The sequence below is a fragment of the Oncorhynchus nerka genome, linkage group LG22 (genome assembly GCF_034236695.1).
Source record: "Oncorhynchus nerka isolate Pitt River linkage group LG22, Oner_Uvic_2.0, whole genome shotgun sequence".
Classification (NCBI taxonomy): domain Eukaryota; kingdom Metazoa; phylum Chordata; class Actinopteri; order Salmoniformes; family Salmonidae; genus Oncorhynchus; species Oncorhynchus nerka.
The window spans coordinates 77,025,982-77,040,611 of NC_088417.1; the positions used below are offsets into that span (position 1 = coordinate 77,025,982).

The window sequence follows — 14,630 nt, forward strand, 5'->3', positions numbered from 1 at the left end:
TTGTGCAGTGGACATGCTTGTGTGGTTAAGTGTATATCAATTTGTGTGTTTGCATGTGTGTATATTCATTTGTGTGTTTGCATGTGTGTATATTCATTTGTGTGTTTGCATGTGAGAGAGTGTGAGAGAGAGAAAGGGAGACACTCCAGGTGATTGTGTGTATTTGTTGAGGTGATTGTGTGTATATGTTGAGGTGATTGTGTGTGTTTCTGTATTTGCATAGGCGTGTGAGTGACGGTCAGGGACCTACCTGGGAAGTGGAAGCGGTTGTCCCGGTGGACCTTGGGCGAGGAGTTGGGGGGCGGGGTGGCACTGGGAGGGTTCTGGAAAGGGGCAGGGGAGGAGGGTGTGGAGGAGGTGGTGGAGGATGGGTTACTACTGGAGTCCAACTGGTTCAGCGCAGGGGGGTGATCCTGACCGAAGGAGAAGAAGAAATACACACTGATCAGAGTCAATAACACACTTGTCTGTCCTAACAGCACCATGCATATCATTATCATCAAAGGTGTGATGAAATATCCAATATCTACCTTTTTGGTGATGGCCTTTGGCAGTGTGCCAAACTGTGGTGTCTCTAATGGCCGGTCCACAGGGTTGTTGATGTCAGACGGCACAGACTCAGTCCTCCGTATTTTGGTGACTGGAAAGAAGAGATTGGGACCATTACACTAATGCTTGTTGAATCAAAATGGGTAAACCATGAATCCATGGATGAACATGAGAAGCAAGAAAGGGCTTACTTGGCAGGAAAGAGATTCTGCAGGAGGGAGCTTCTTTAGTACACTTGTTATGGCACTTTAACCTGCAGAAAGGAAACCACCAATTAGAGAACAGTAGAGAACACCAGAACAATCCAACACCAGAACATCTCAGAGACTCTTCCCTCTCCTTACTCCACTCACCTGCAGTGTTTACACTTCACACCAAACATCATGTTCTTCTGACAGACCTGACATGTCTGGGACAGCCACGACTTGGTGGAAAATCTTCACACAGAATCCTCAATTACTTAAACCATCAATCCTTTTTTGCTCTATATACTGTGGATTTAAAGTATATTTTACATTTGTATCATGGTAGTCTCTGGCCTAAAGGTGTATGACATGAGGTAGTTGCCAACCTGTGAGTGACGGCCAGGCCTATGTCTCTCCTCACTGCCTGTGGGGAGCCACGGTGCAACCCCATGTTATCTGGAGAGAGAGAGAGATGTCAAATGAACCTAGACAGAGGAGGATTTGCCTAAAAATTAAGTATTAGCACAAATAGGGCAATTTATTTATGAAGTTTTGTGGCTACTATCAAAATGAAATCACTGGTGCTTAGGGAATTGCAAACTGTTTTTACCTTTCCCAAAATTCCCAGGATTTCCAGAAATAACCCACTGGAAGACTCCTGGAAATTCCCAGAACTTTGAAACCCAGGTGTTGATGTTGCTTAACAACTTGCCCCACTATGTGCCAATCCAATGAAAAACATTTACTGTTCATTTTACAAGTTAAAGCAAATTTGTGTGAGACCTAATGACGTTGGTTTGGTAGGTGAATCTCCTACACATGAATCATTATGGACGAATACACTATGTGCCAAACCAATGAAAAACATTTACTGTTCATTTTACAAGTGAAAACGAATTTGAGTGAGACCTAATGACGTTGGTTTGGTAGGTGACGCTCCTACACATGAATCATTACAGACACGAAACGGCACGCATGCAACTGCACGCACACGACTTTGTGGGAGTGTTAGATTTCTCTCTAAGCTGTCGAATGAATTGGAAGAGTAATGTAATTTCTCTAGAAGCGATGGAACAGAAAACGCTCCCTCCCCCACATCACAGCACTCAGATGGAACAATCCTAGCAATCTACTGACAGAAACACTCTTGAGCCAGACTGGGATGGCTACTGTGACCCTACAGCCAGCTACTGGGAAATACATTCGGCTCTTTACAAAGAGCACACATACAAACGGTCTATTTCATCTGAGTAATTCACCATGCATTTACCAATCTATTTCAGTGAATATTCCTTACATATAGCCTAAATGGGGCAAGTCAAAATGTATTTGTACTCACTCTTGAGGTGGGATGAATGCTCCTCCATCAGGGTAGGGGTACCAGGTAGGGTGTAGGGGGCGGGGGCAGGGGCGGGGGTGGAAACCCCAGGGGTGCGGGCAGACCGGTGGGGGGAACGGGAGGGTGAGTCCTCACAGCCATTCCCATTGATCTGAACGTTGAGGAACAACTTATTCTTATTTGCACACCTGAGGGGAACAAAGAACGCTGGGACGTCAGTACAGTGGCCCACTGCTGCCCTCACACCCTCATCTCAACACACAGTCAACACTGGATTACTCAATGACAATCCAAAATGGGCCTCCATACAGATCATCTTTCACCAGAGATAATTATTTAATGGCCATACTGTATGAACAATGTTATGTAAGTGTCAGAGAGGCAGGCAGGCAGGGTGGGAAGGGAGGCAGTAGCAGCATGCCTTGGCAGAGAGGAGATTCAGCAACACATATATTGAACATTTGAGTAATTTAGCAGACGTTCTTATCCAGAGTAAATTCTAGAGCTAAGTGCCTTGCTCAAGGACACAGACATTTTTTCACCTTGTTGACTCAGGATTTGAACCAGCAACCTTTCAGTTACTGGCCCAATGCTCTAACCACTAGGCTACCTGCTGCCATTTGGAGGACAATACAATTAAATAAAATAGGCACACAGGGAAGACTGAGCCACACCCTCCACCACAGGGGAGTAGAGCTTAGCAGAGCACAGGCCAAAGGGCTTAGCGTCCTCTTCCTGGTCAGGAATAAAGAGGGCTGATCCAGAAGCACACAGCCCCACTGCCTGCCCGCCTGCTTTCTCTGCGCTCCACACAGTGGAGAAGGCCACATCTGTCTGTAACTCCCTATGCCTCAGCTCAAACTCATCAGTGTCCTCACAGGCTAGGTCTGGCGTCATTGGGTATACTTCTATATACATGTACATAATGTATGTATCGTTAAGCTGTGGTATCAGTCCTGTTAAAATACTTCTGTCTAGTCAGGTTTCATTATGACTGAGCTTTCCGTCACTAATGCAACATCATTACAAACAGGATATTACTGATATGCGTTAGTAAACTCAGAAAAAAAAGAAAAAAGACCTTTTTCAGGACCCTGTCTTTCAAAGATAATTTGTAAAAATCCAAATAACTTCACAGATCTTCATTGTAAAGGGTTTAAACACTGTTTCCCATGCTTGTTCAATGAACCATAAACAATTAATGAACATGCACCATGGGAACGGTCGTTAAGACACTAACAGCTTACAGACGGTAGGCAATTAAGGTCACAGTTATGAAAACTTAGGACACTAAAGAGGCCTTTCTACTGACTCTGAAAAACACAAAAAGAAAGATGCCCAGGGTCCCTGCTCATCTGCGTGAATGTGCCTAAGGCATGCTGCAAGGAGGCATGACGACTGCAGATATGGCCAGGGCAATAAATTGCAATGTCCGTACTGTGAGACGCCTAAGACAGCCCTACAGGGAGACAGAATTGACAGCTGATCGTCCTCACAGTGGCAGACCACGTGTAACAACACCTGCACAGGATTGGTACATCCAAACGTCACACCTGCGAGACAGGTACAGGATGGCAACAACAACTTCCCGAGTTACAACAGGAATGCACAATCCCTCCATCAGTGCTCAGACTGTCCGCAATAGGCGGAGAGAGGCTGGACTGAGGGCTTGTAGGCAGGTCCTCACCAGACATCACCGGCAACAACGTCGCCTATGGGCACAAACCCACCGTCGCTGGACCAGACAGGACTTCACTGACGAGTCGCAGTTTTGTCTCACCAGGGGTGATCTTCGGATTTGCGTTTATTGTCGAAGGAATGGGGGATACACCGAGGCCTGTACTCTGGAGCGGGATCAATTTGGAGGTGGACGGTCCGTCATGATCTGGGGCGGTGTGTCACATCATCGGACTGAGTTTGTTGTCATTGCAGGCAATCTCAACGCTGTGCGTTATAGGGAACACATCCTGCTCCCTCATGTGGTACCCTTCCTGCAGGCTCATCCTGACATGACAATGCCACCAGCCATACTGCTCGTTCTGTGCGTGATTTCCTGCAAGACAAAAATGTCAGTGTTCTGCCATGGCCAGCGAAGAGCCCGGATTTCAATCCCATCGAGCACGTCTGGGACCTGTTGGATCGGAGGGTGAGGGCTAGGGCCATTCCCCCCAGAAATGTCTGGGAACTTGCAGGTGCCTTGGTGGAAGAGTGAGGTAACATCTCACAGCAAAAACAGGCAAATCTGGTGCAGTCCATGAGGAGGAGATGCACTACAGTAATTAATGCAGCTGGTGGCCACACCAGATACTGACTGTTACTTTTCATTTTGACACACCCTTTGTTCAGGGACATATTTTCCATTTCTGTTAGTCACATGTCTTGTTCAGTTTATGTCCCAGTTGTTGTATCTTATGTTCATACAAATATTTACACATGTTAAGTTTGCTGACAATAAACGCAGTTGACAGTAAGAGGACTTCATTTTTTTGCTGAGTTTGTGTGTGTTTAATAAGTACACTCATCTAGTATCCCCTTTGCTTCCAGAACAGCCTGAATTACTTTGGGACATTCGGAAATGTCGTGAATGTTCCAGTCACTGCAGATTGGACGGCGGTACATTCAATCTGCCAACAGCCCGTTCCATCTCATCCCAAAGAGGCTGGGGACTGCACAGGCTTCTCAAGTAAACTGAACTTGCTGTCATGTTTCAGGCAATGTTTTTACACTCCTCAATTGTCCAGTGTTGGTGATCGCGTGCCCTCTGGAGCCACTTCTTGTTTTGAGCTGATAGGAGTGTAACCCGGTGTGGTCATCTGCTGCAATATCCCATCCGTGACAAGGATTGACAAGTTGTGAGTTCCGAGACACTGTTCTGTACACCACTGTTGTACTGCGCCATTATTTGTATTTTTGTGGCCCACCTATTAGCTTGCTTCCAGAACAGCACAATTCTTTCCATTCTCCTTCGACCTCACACATCAACAAGCTGTTTTGGTCCACAGGACTGCCGCTGACTAGATGTTTTTTGTTTGTCCCCCATTCTCGGTGAACACTAGACACTGTCATGCATGAAAAGCCCAGGAGGGTGGCTGTTTCTGAGATGCTGGATCCGGCGTGCCTGGCATTGACGATCATACCACGCTCAAAGTCGCTTAGGTCACTCGTTTTGCCCATTCTAACGTTCAATTGAACATTAACTGAATGTCTCGATGCCTGTCTGCCTGCTTTATATAGCAAGCTACGGCCACGCTTCCGTGAAGGGGGTGGTGTACTTAATAAACTGTATGTGTGTGTCTTGCCCTGCTTTGAGAATCAGGCCATAGAAAAAGCTTCCTGTTTTGGCATTACTCATTATCTCTGGGAATCTGTGGGGATTAGCTCTGGCCGTATACACATTAAGGCAGCAGCAGGCAGGATGTGGTGTGTGTGTGTGAGTACAAGTGTGTGTGAAAAGCCCTGCCCTTCAACGTCCAGTTGTAACATCATAATAGGGTGGAGGCGTGTCCTATATTCAACCCTGTTCCAAGATTTTGAGCAGTGTGGAAAACTGCCCAAACACTGGTCACGATGACCTCACACACGCAAGCAAAATAATTTTTTAGAAATGTCTCGACAAGGGGCCGACCATGATTACTCTAGGTCATAAAGGACTGGAAGTCACACACAAAGCCTAGGGCACGGGAACAGGAAGTGACCTACTTGTTGGTTGGCGGCTCCTCGATGCGGTTCCCCAGCTGGGACTCGTGGCTCTTGCTGCGGGTCAGGGTGATGTTGGGCAGAAGGTGCAGCACCTTGCGGGAGGGGGGCGGCGGGGTGCAGGGGGGCTTCAGCCTGTGGCGTCTCTTGGAGGGCGGGGTGAGGGGCGGGGTGGAGGTGTGCCCGTGGAGTCGCCCCTGTCGGGTGGCAGAGAGGGGGAAGGGGTCTGTGAAGGGGGTGTCAGCGTAAATGTATGCCCCGTGGGCCTCGGGACCAGGCATTGTAGACACGGAGAAGGACCGGGGATGGGCACAGGCGGTGCAGGGGGTGGAGGGAGTGGATGGGGTGGTGTGGGGGGGCCGAGCTAGAGGAGAGGGGCTGTGGGGGCGCATTGGACCCCCCATCCCTCCCAACAGCTGGTCGGGAGGCAGCAGCAGAGAGCCACTTTCTCGCCGGGTGGGCTCAGAGAACCAGGGCCCCCCATCCTCTCTTAGCTCTCCATCTATAGGGGAGACACAGAAAAGGGTTACAGACCTGTTAGTCATACTAGCACATTCCACCCCACAACCCCTTAACCTAGTGTCTTTTGTCCTACAACCTAACCTTACCCTGGGTGGCAGCCTGCTGCTGCTGGCAGGGCTAATAGAGCAGAACCAGCCTGGCGCTGAGACTAATAGTCAGTAAAACTCCACAGAGACAGGTCAGATCAGGCAGATTCTCCAAGGGACGGACAGACAGAGACAGCCTGCCTGCCAGCCAGACAGACAGACACCCACCTGATTCAGTGGCGCTCTTCAGGCAGGAGAGGGCAGCGCTGAGCCTGGAACACTCCTCTAAACTGGAGCCCAGTCTCCTCATGGTCTCCCGCACGTGAGAACCTGGCATCTGCAGCAAGGCATCCAAGGACAGCTTCACCGGCACCGCCTGGCGAGAGGAGCAGAGAGAGACAAGGTCAGGAGGAGATGAGTGATCAGTACCACCACACACTATCCAGTCGGACCTCTCCATACAGTACAACGTGATAGAGCACAGATAAATACAACATAACCACGGATAATTTTTTAAATAAAATAAAAATGTATACCCCTTTTTCTCCCCAATTTCGTGGTATCCAATTGGTAGTTACAGTCTTGTCTCAACCCAGAATCTCTGCAAGTCCAGTACGGACTCGGGAGAGGCCAAGATCAGGAGAGGCGAAGCCAAACTGCTTCTTGACACAGTGCCCACTTAACCTGAAAGCCAGCCGCACCAATGTGTCAGAGGAAACAACGTACACCTGGTGACCGTGTCAGTGTGCAATGCACCCGGCCCGCCACAGGAGTCACTAGTGCGCGATGGGACAAGGACATCCCTGCCGCTGGGCCTATTGTGTGCCGCCCCATGGATCTTCCGGTCTCGGCCGGGATGCGACAGAGCCTGGACTAGAACCCAGAATCTCTAGTGGCACAGCGAGCACTATGATGCAGTGCCTTAGACCACTGCACTCGGGAGGCAGACGTATCCATCTTACACTAGTATGCTAGTATCCAACTCGCCTATGCTAGACACAAGAGGTGATCGTTGTTCATTCTCATCAACCAAAGCCAGCCAGCACAGACAGACATCTATCTCCAGATATATCAACAGAGCAGGACAGGACAGGCCAGAACAGGATCAGAGACCAGCAAGTACAGACTGACTGACTGGCCAAAGCCCCCTGGGTCCTTCCACCTAGAGGAGAGCAAAGAAACTCGGTCTTTGAACAAACGCTCCAACTTCTGGCTAGAAATAGACAGAGAGATTTGATTCCATTAGTGGGTGGTGGCACAGCAGAGTGACTGTTTGTGTCACAAACAGTACAACCATCCCTTCCCAGTAGTTTATCTGTGCATCACTCACAGTCTACTTGTGCGCACTCAAATCCACCACACAAATGAGAAATGAATGCAAAATGGTGAGAAAATATATTCCATGGTCAATAGAACATAACTATTGTGGCAATAGTTACCAACAAGTAATCTAGCTAACAATTCCAAAACTACTACCTTATAGACACAAGTGTAAGGGGATAAAGAATATGTACATAAAGATACATGAGTGAGTGATGGTACAGAGCGGCATAGGCAAGATACAGTAGATGGTATTGAGTGCAGTATATACATATGAGATGAGTATGTAAACAAAGTGGCATAGTTAAAGTGGCTAGTGATACATGTATTACATAAAGATGCAGTAGATGATATAGAGTACAGTATATACAGATGAATATATAGAGATGAATAATGTAGGGTATGTTAAACATTATATTAGGTAGCATTGTTTAAAGTGGCTAGTGATATATTTTACATCATTTCCCATCAATTCCCATTATTAAAGTGGCTGGAGTTGAGTCAGTGTGTTGGCAGCAGCCACTCAATGTTAGTGGTGGCTGTTTAACAGTCTGATGGCCTTGAGATAGAAGCTGTTTTTCAGTCTCTCGGTCCCAGCTTTGATGCACCTGTACTGACCTCGCCTTCTGGATGATAGCGGGGTGAACAGGCAGTGGCTCGGGTGGTTGTTGTCCTTGATGATCTTTATGGCCTTCCTGTGACATCGGGTGGTGTAGGTGTCCTGGAGGGCAGGTAGTTTGCCCCCGGTGATGCGTTGTGCAGACCTCACTACCTTCTGGAGAGCCTTACGGTTGTGGGCGGAGCAGTTGCCGTACCAGGCGGTGATACAGCCCGACAGGATGCTCTCGATTGTGCATCTGTAGAAGTTTGTGAGTGCTTTTGGTGACAAGCCGAATTTCTTCAGCCTCCTGAGGTTGAAGAGGCGCTGCTGCGCCTTCTTCACGATGCTGTCTGTGTGGGTGGACCAATTCAGTTTGTCTGTGATGTGTACGCCGAGGAACTTAAAACTTACTACCCTCTCCACTACTGTTCCATCAATGTGGATAGGGGTGTTCCTCTGCTGTTTCCTGAAGTCCACAATCATCTCCTTAGTTTTGTTGACGTTGAGTGTGAGGTTATTTTCCTGACACCACACTCCGAGGGCCCTCACCTCCTCCCTGTAGGCCGTCTCGTCGTTGTTGGTAATCAAGCCTACCACTGTTGTGTCGTCCGCAAACTTGATGATTGAGTTGGAGGCGTGCGTGGCCACGCAGTCGTGGGTGAACAGGGAGTACAGGAGAGGGCTCAGAACGCACCCTTGTGGGGCCCCAGTGTTGAGGATCAGCGGGGTGGAAATGTTGTTGCCTACACTCACCACCTGGGGGCGGCCCATCAGGAAGTCCAGTACCCAGTTGCACAGGGCGGGGTCGAGACCCAGGGTCTCGAGCTTGATGACGAGCTTGGAGGGCACTATGGTGTTAAATGCCGAGCTGTAGTCGATGAACAGCATTCTCACATAGGTATTCCTCTTGTCCAGATGGGTTAGGGCAGTGTGCAGTGTGGTTGAGATTGCATTGTCTGTGGACCTATTTGGGCGGTAAGCAAATTGGAGTGGGTCTAGGGTGTCAGGTAGGGTGGAGGTGATATGGTCCTTGACTAGTCTCTCAAAGCACTTCATGATGACGGAAGTGAGTGCTATGGGGCGGTAGTCGTTTAGCTCAGTTACCTTAGCTTTCTTGGGAACAGGAACAATGGTGGCCCTCTTGAAGCATGTGGGAACAACAGACTGCCATAGGGATTGATTGAATATGTCCGTAAACACACCAGCCAGCTGGTCTGCGCATGCTCTGAGGGCGCGGCTGGGGATGCCGTCTGGGGCTGCAGCCTTGCGAGGGTTGACACGTTTAAATGTTTTCTTCACGTCGGCTGCAGTGAAGGAGAGTCCGCATGTTTTAGTTGCGGGCAGTGTCAGTGGCACTATATTGTCCTCAAAGCGGGCAAAAAAGTTATTTAGTCTGCCTGGGAGCAAGACATCCTGGTCCGTGACTGGGCTGGTTTTCTTTTGATTGACTGTAGACCCTGCCACATACCTCTTGTGTCTGAGCCGTTGAATTGAGATCCACCATCAGTCCTCCCTCCCCTCAGGCAATTACTAGAGACAAAGACACCAGGAAACTGGACTGTCACGTCAGGAGGCCATTCAACAGTTAATATGCCATCTGGAAATTGATGGTGTGCATTGTCCTCATATGTACCCATTTGGCTACCAACCATGGCTGGCCAGCCCATGTGACACCTGAACTGGACTTATGTGAAGAATGAGCTCTCATGCTGAGGTGACTCATGCATTGGTCTGGGAAACTGCAGCAATCACAACATCCCTATAAGGACATTTATGGCAAACAAGAGACACCTTAGGATGGTAAAACTTGCTGTATGTGATCATTTCTGCTGTCTGGGGATTGACTGTGAGATACAGTAGTGGTCTTTGTGCATCATGGTTGATCAGCTCCACCTCCTCTGCAACCCTTTAACTGCCCATCAAAGCCCAGGGATCATCTTCAGATGTACAGTTGGAGTCGGAAATGTACATACACCTTAGCCAAATACATTAAAACTCAGTTTTTCACTATTTTTTACATTTAATCCAAGTAAAAATTCCCTGTCTTAAGTCAGTTAGGATCACCACTTTATTTTAAGAAGGTGAAATGTCAGAATAATAGCAGAGAGAATGATTTATTTCCCATTCCCAGTGGGTCAGAAGTTTACATACACTCAACTAGTATTTTGTAGCATTGCCTTTAAATTGTTTAACTTGGGTCAGACATTTCGGGTAGCCTTCCACAAGCTTCCCACAATAAGTTGGGTGAATTTTGGCCCATTCCTCCTGACAGAGCTGGTGTAACTGAGTCAGGTTTGTAGGCCTCCTTGCTCGCACATGCTTTTTCAGTACTCCCCACAAATTTTATATGGGATTGAGGTCAGGGCTTTGTGATGGCCACTCCAATACCTTGACTTTGTTCTTCTTAAGCCATTTTGACACAACTTTGGAAGTATGCTTGGGGTCATTGTCCATTTGGAACACCCATTTGCGACCAAGCTTTAACTTCCTGACTGATGTCTTGAGATGTTGTTTCAATATATCCACATCATTTTCCTCCTCATTATGCCATCTATTTTTATGATGCCATCTATTTTGTGAAGTGCACCAGTCCCTCCTGCATCAAACCACCCCCACAACATGATGCTGCCACCCCGTGCTTCACGGTTGGGATCGTGTTCTTCGGCTTGCAAGACTCCCCCCTTTTCCTCCAAACATAACGATGGTCATTATGGCCAAACAGTTCTATTTTTGTTTCATCAGACCAGAGGATATTTCTTCAAAAACTACAATCTTTTCCCCAAAAAGTACGATCTTTGTCTCCATGTGCAGTTGCAAACCGTAGTCTGGCTTTTTTATGGTGGTTTTGGAGCAGTGGCTTCTTCCTTGCTGAGCGGCCTTTCAGGTTACGTTGATATAGGACTAATTTTACTGTGGAATAATACTTTTGTACCTATTTCCTCCAGCATCTTCACAAGGTGTTCTGGGATTGATTTGCACTTTTTGCACCAAGGTACATTCATCTCTAGGAGACAGAACACTTCTCCTTCCTGAGCAGTATGACGGCTGCGTGGTCCCATGGTGTTTATACTTGCATACTATTGTTTGTACAGATGAACGTGGTACATTCAGGCATTTGGAAATTGCTCCCAAGGATGAACCAGACTTGTGGAGGTCTACAATTATTTTTCTGAGGTCTTGGCTGATTTCTTTTGATTTTCCCATGATGTCAAGCAAAGAGGCACTGAGTTTGAAGGTAGGCCTTGAAATACATCCACAGGTATAGGTCCAATTGACTCAAATTTGGTCAATTAGCCTATCAGAAGCTTCTAAAGCCATGACATAATTTTCTGGAATTTTCCAAGCTTTTTAAAGGCACAGTCAACTTAGTGTATGTAAACTTCTGACTCACTGGAATTGTGATACAGTGAATTATAAGTGAAACAATCTGTCTGTAAACAATTGTTGGAAAAATTACTTGTGTCATGCACAAAGTAGATGTCCTAACCGACTTGCCAAAACTATAGTTTGTTAACAAGACATTTGGGGAGTGGTTAAAACCAACCTAAGTGTATGTAAACCTCCGACTTCAACTGTATATGTGTGGAGCTGTGCTTCATCCCTCACAGCCAACGCTTCTTAGTCATAGCCTATGACCTAGCTACATTCTAACTAACATCTCAGTAACCCGAGGTCACCCTCACAGGTTCTGTCACTCTCCACATCTCCTGATGGGCCTGCCCCAGTCCGTAATCAATGCCAACCAACCACGGCCAAATGTATTACGGTTGCCTTCCTGTAACTTGGTTACGCTATTGTGTCCTTGTGTCGTGAACAGTAGTGTAAAGTACTTCAGTAAAAATACTTTGAAGCACTACTTAAGTAGTTGTTTTCAGTACATCTACTTTACGATATATATTTGACAACTTTTGCTTTACTATATTCCTAAAGAAAATAATGTACTTTTTACTTAATATATTTTCCCTGACACCCAAAAGTACTAGTTACATTTTGAATGCTTAGCAGGATGTTAAAATGATCCAATTCATGCACTTATCAAGAGAACAAACCTGGTCATCCCTACTGTCTCTGATCTGGCGGACTCACTAAACACAAATGCTTTGTTTGTAAATGATATCGGAGTGTTGGAGTGTGCCCCTGGCTACCCGTAAAGAAATAAAAAACACAACAAATGGTGCTGTCTGGTTTGCTTAATATAAAGAATTTGCAATGATTTATGCTTTTACTTTTTAAGTAAATTTAAAACCAAATAGTTTTCCTCAAGTAATATTTAAGTAAAGAAATAAAACAGTAAAAAGATTTTCAAATGTCTTTTTACTGTTGTTTTATTTCTTTATGTACCTACACACACACACACACACCTTTTTTCTTCTTTCCGCACCATTGGTTAGAGCCTGTAAGTAAGCATTTCACTGTAAGGTGTTGTATTCGGTGCACATGACAAATAAACTTTGATTTGAAGTAATATTTTACTGGGTGACTTTCACTTTTACCTGAGTCATTTTCTATCAAGGCATCTTTACTCAAGTATAACATATGACTACTTCTTCCACCACGGGTCGTGAAAGGCTTGTTATTATATTTTGTGGAATTTCCCATTGTTGACATGCTGTAAGTGTGTGAATGAGATTAAAACATGAAAACACACATTGAAAAATGAGTTGGCGTCGGCTATTCAAACACAACAGAGGTATGGCAGTGCCACTCATAGTCCTAGATATATCAAAAGCCTTATGAACCATTTTAATGACAGAATAACACAATCAAAATTAACAAGGGCTACTTATATACAGATTCATGTGTTAGAGTGTAATCATGTTGGCCTTATTGGATTCAGAATCAAATGGATTCACACCAACAGTCTTTATAGGCATGAGTGTTGTACACAATTCTGAAAAAAATGCCTCAGTTGCAAAAATTCTTATTGACAGGTGATTTAACCTCCATCAAATGTTATTATGGCAGCCATATTTGATTTTGGACACCATATTTGATTTTGGACACCATATTTGATTTTGGACACCATATTTGATTTTGGACACCATATTTGATTTTGGACACCATATTTGATTTGAGGCTAAATATCATGATAATCTGTGATTGCCCCTTTGACTTAATTGCAAAACTAACGGCTAAAGATACAAAATCCTTTAAGGAACCTTGGACCCCCCAAAAAGTAATGTTGATGTCGAAGCCAAATTGTTTTCCTTCGAGCAGATTACAATAGCTACAACATCAAAAACATGTTACTGTATGCATTTCTGTCAGGCAGGACCATACAGCACAGAATGAGAGCAAATTTGACATGGAAAGTTGTCTATTGAACAGCTTCCAAAAAGTGAAGTTTGGAATACAAACTTCATATGCTGTGTGTTTACAGGTCTATATTTCCTAAATTGATTCACAGGGCACAGACAGATCACTCACTGGCCAATGAGTAAAAATAGAGCAATGATGAGAGCTGGGGGGAGTGCGATGGATTAGGGGTGGTGCCGTATCTGGGGTCCATCCAGAGTGTGTGGAATGTGACGGGAGCCTCTCAGCCAAAACAACACTAGTAAGTAGACAACAGAGCACCACTCTCCCCTGACCTGTCTCCTCCAGTCCTGGCCATTGCTAGGCTACAGCCTAGCCTAGCTAGTAGCTCGTATCCAGCCTGGCTGGCTGGGACAGCACATGCCTGAGGGACCTAATGAGAGCTGAGGACATGCAGACACAGAGCAGCAGCCAACAGGGGTCTAGCCTCTCTGTATGGGCTTCTGCAGTGGATTTCAGACTGTTGTATTGGACTGTAAATGGTGTGTCTAGGTCACACACAGTAGCAGCCTGTTCTCTGAAATGTGTTAAACATTCTTGGTTTGTGGCTTCAAAACTGAGACAAAAAAATGCATCATCTGCCATTTGAAATTGCTCTTGGTTACAACAGTATAATTTCTTAGGACACTAAATTGCATGATTTAAGATCCATGAGGCTGCAAACCCATGAGACTTGGATGGCTATATTCTACATTTGCTATCCTTACAAACAATCCTTTCACATGAAGAGTCACATTTAGGCATGTACAGTGGGGCAAAAAAGTATTTAGTCAGCCACCAATTGTGCAAGTTCTCCCACTTAAAAAGATGAGAGGCCTGTAATTTTCATCATAGGTACACTTCAACTATGACAGACAAAATGAGGGAAGGAATCCAGAAAATCACATTGTAGGATTTTTAATGAATTTATTTGCAAATTATGGTGGAAAATAAGTATTTGGTCACCTACAAACAAGCAAGATTTCAGGCTCTCACAGACCTGTAACTTCTTCTTTAAGAGGCTCCTCTGTCCTCCACTCGTTACCTGTATTAATGGCACCTGTTTGAACTTGTTATCAGTATAAAAGACACCTGTC

The 14,630-nt window shown here is 45.8% G+C and overlaps 1 protein-coding gene across 4 annotated transcripts in view; it reads right to left on the minus strand.

Annotated features, from left to right (window-relative positions):
• Window positions 1-14,630, minus strand: part of LOC115105770 (kinase suppressor of Ras 1-like) — a 42,466-nt gene that overhangs the window by 11,966 nt on the left and 15,870 nt on the right. For all 4 annotated transcript variants that reach the window (XM_029628133.2, XM_065007423.1, XM_065007424.1 and 1 more), the window contains 8 exons: window positions 6,546-6,693; window positions 5,773-6,271; window positions 2,074-2,261; window positions 1,121-1,190; window positions 903-986; window positions 741-802; window positions 531-640; window positions 251-413 (listed from right to left, as the gene is read on the minus strand). In XM_029628133.2, coding sequence (XP_029483993.1) covers window positions 251-413; window positions 531-640; window positions 741-802; window positions 903-986; window positions 1,121-1,190; window positions 2,074-2,261; window positions 5,773-6,271; window positions 6,546-6,693 — 1,324 coding nt within the window. The remainder of the gene's footprint in view (window positions 1-250; window positions 414-530; window positions 641-740; window positions 803-902; window positions 987-1,120; window positions 1,191-2,073; window positions 2,262-5,772; window positions 6,272-6,545; window positions 6,694-14,630) is intronic.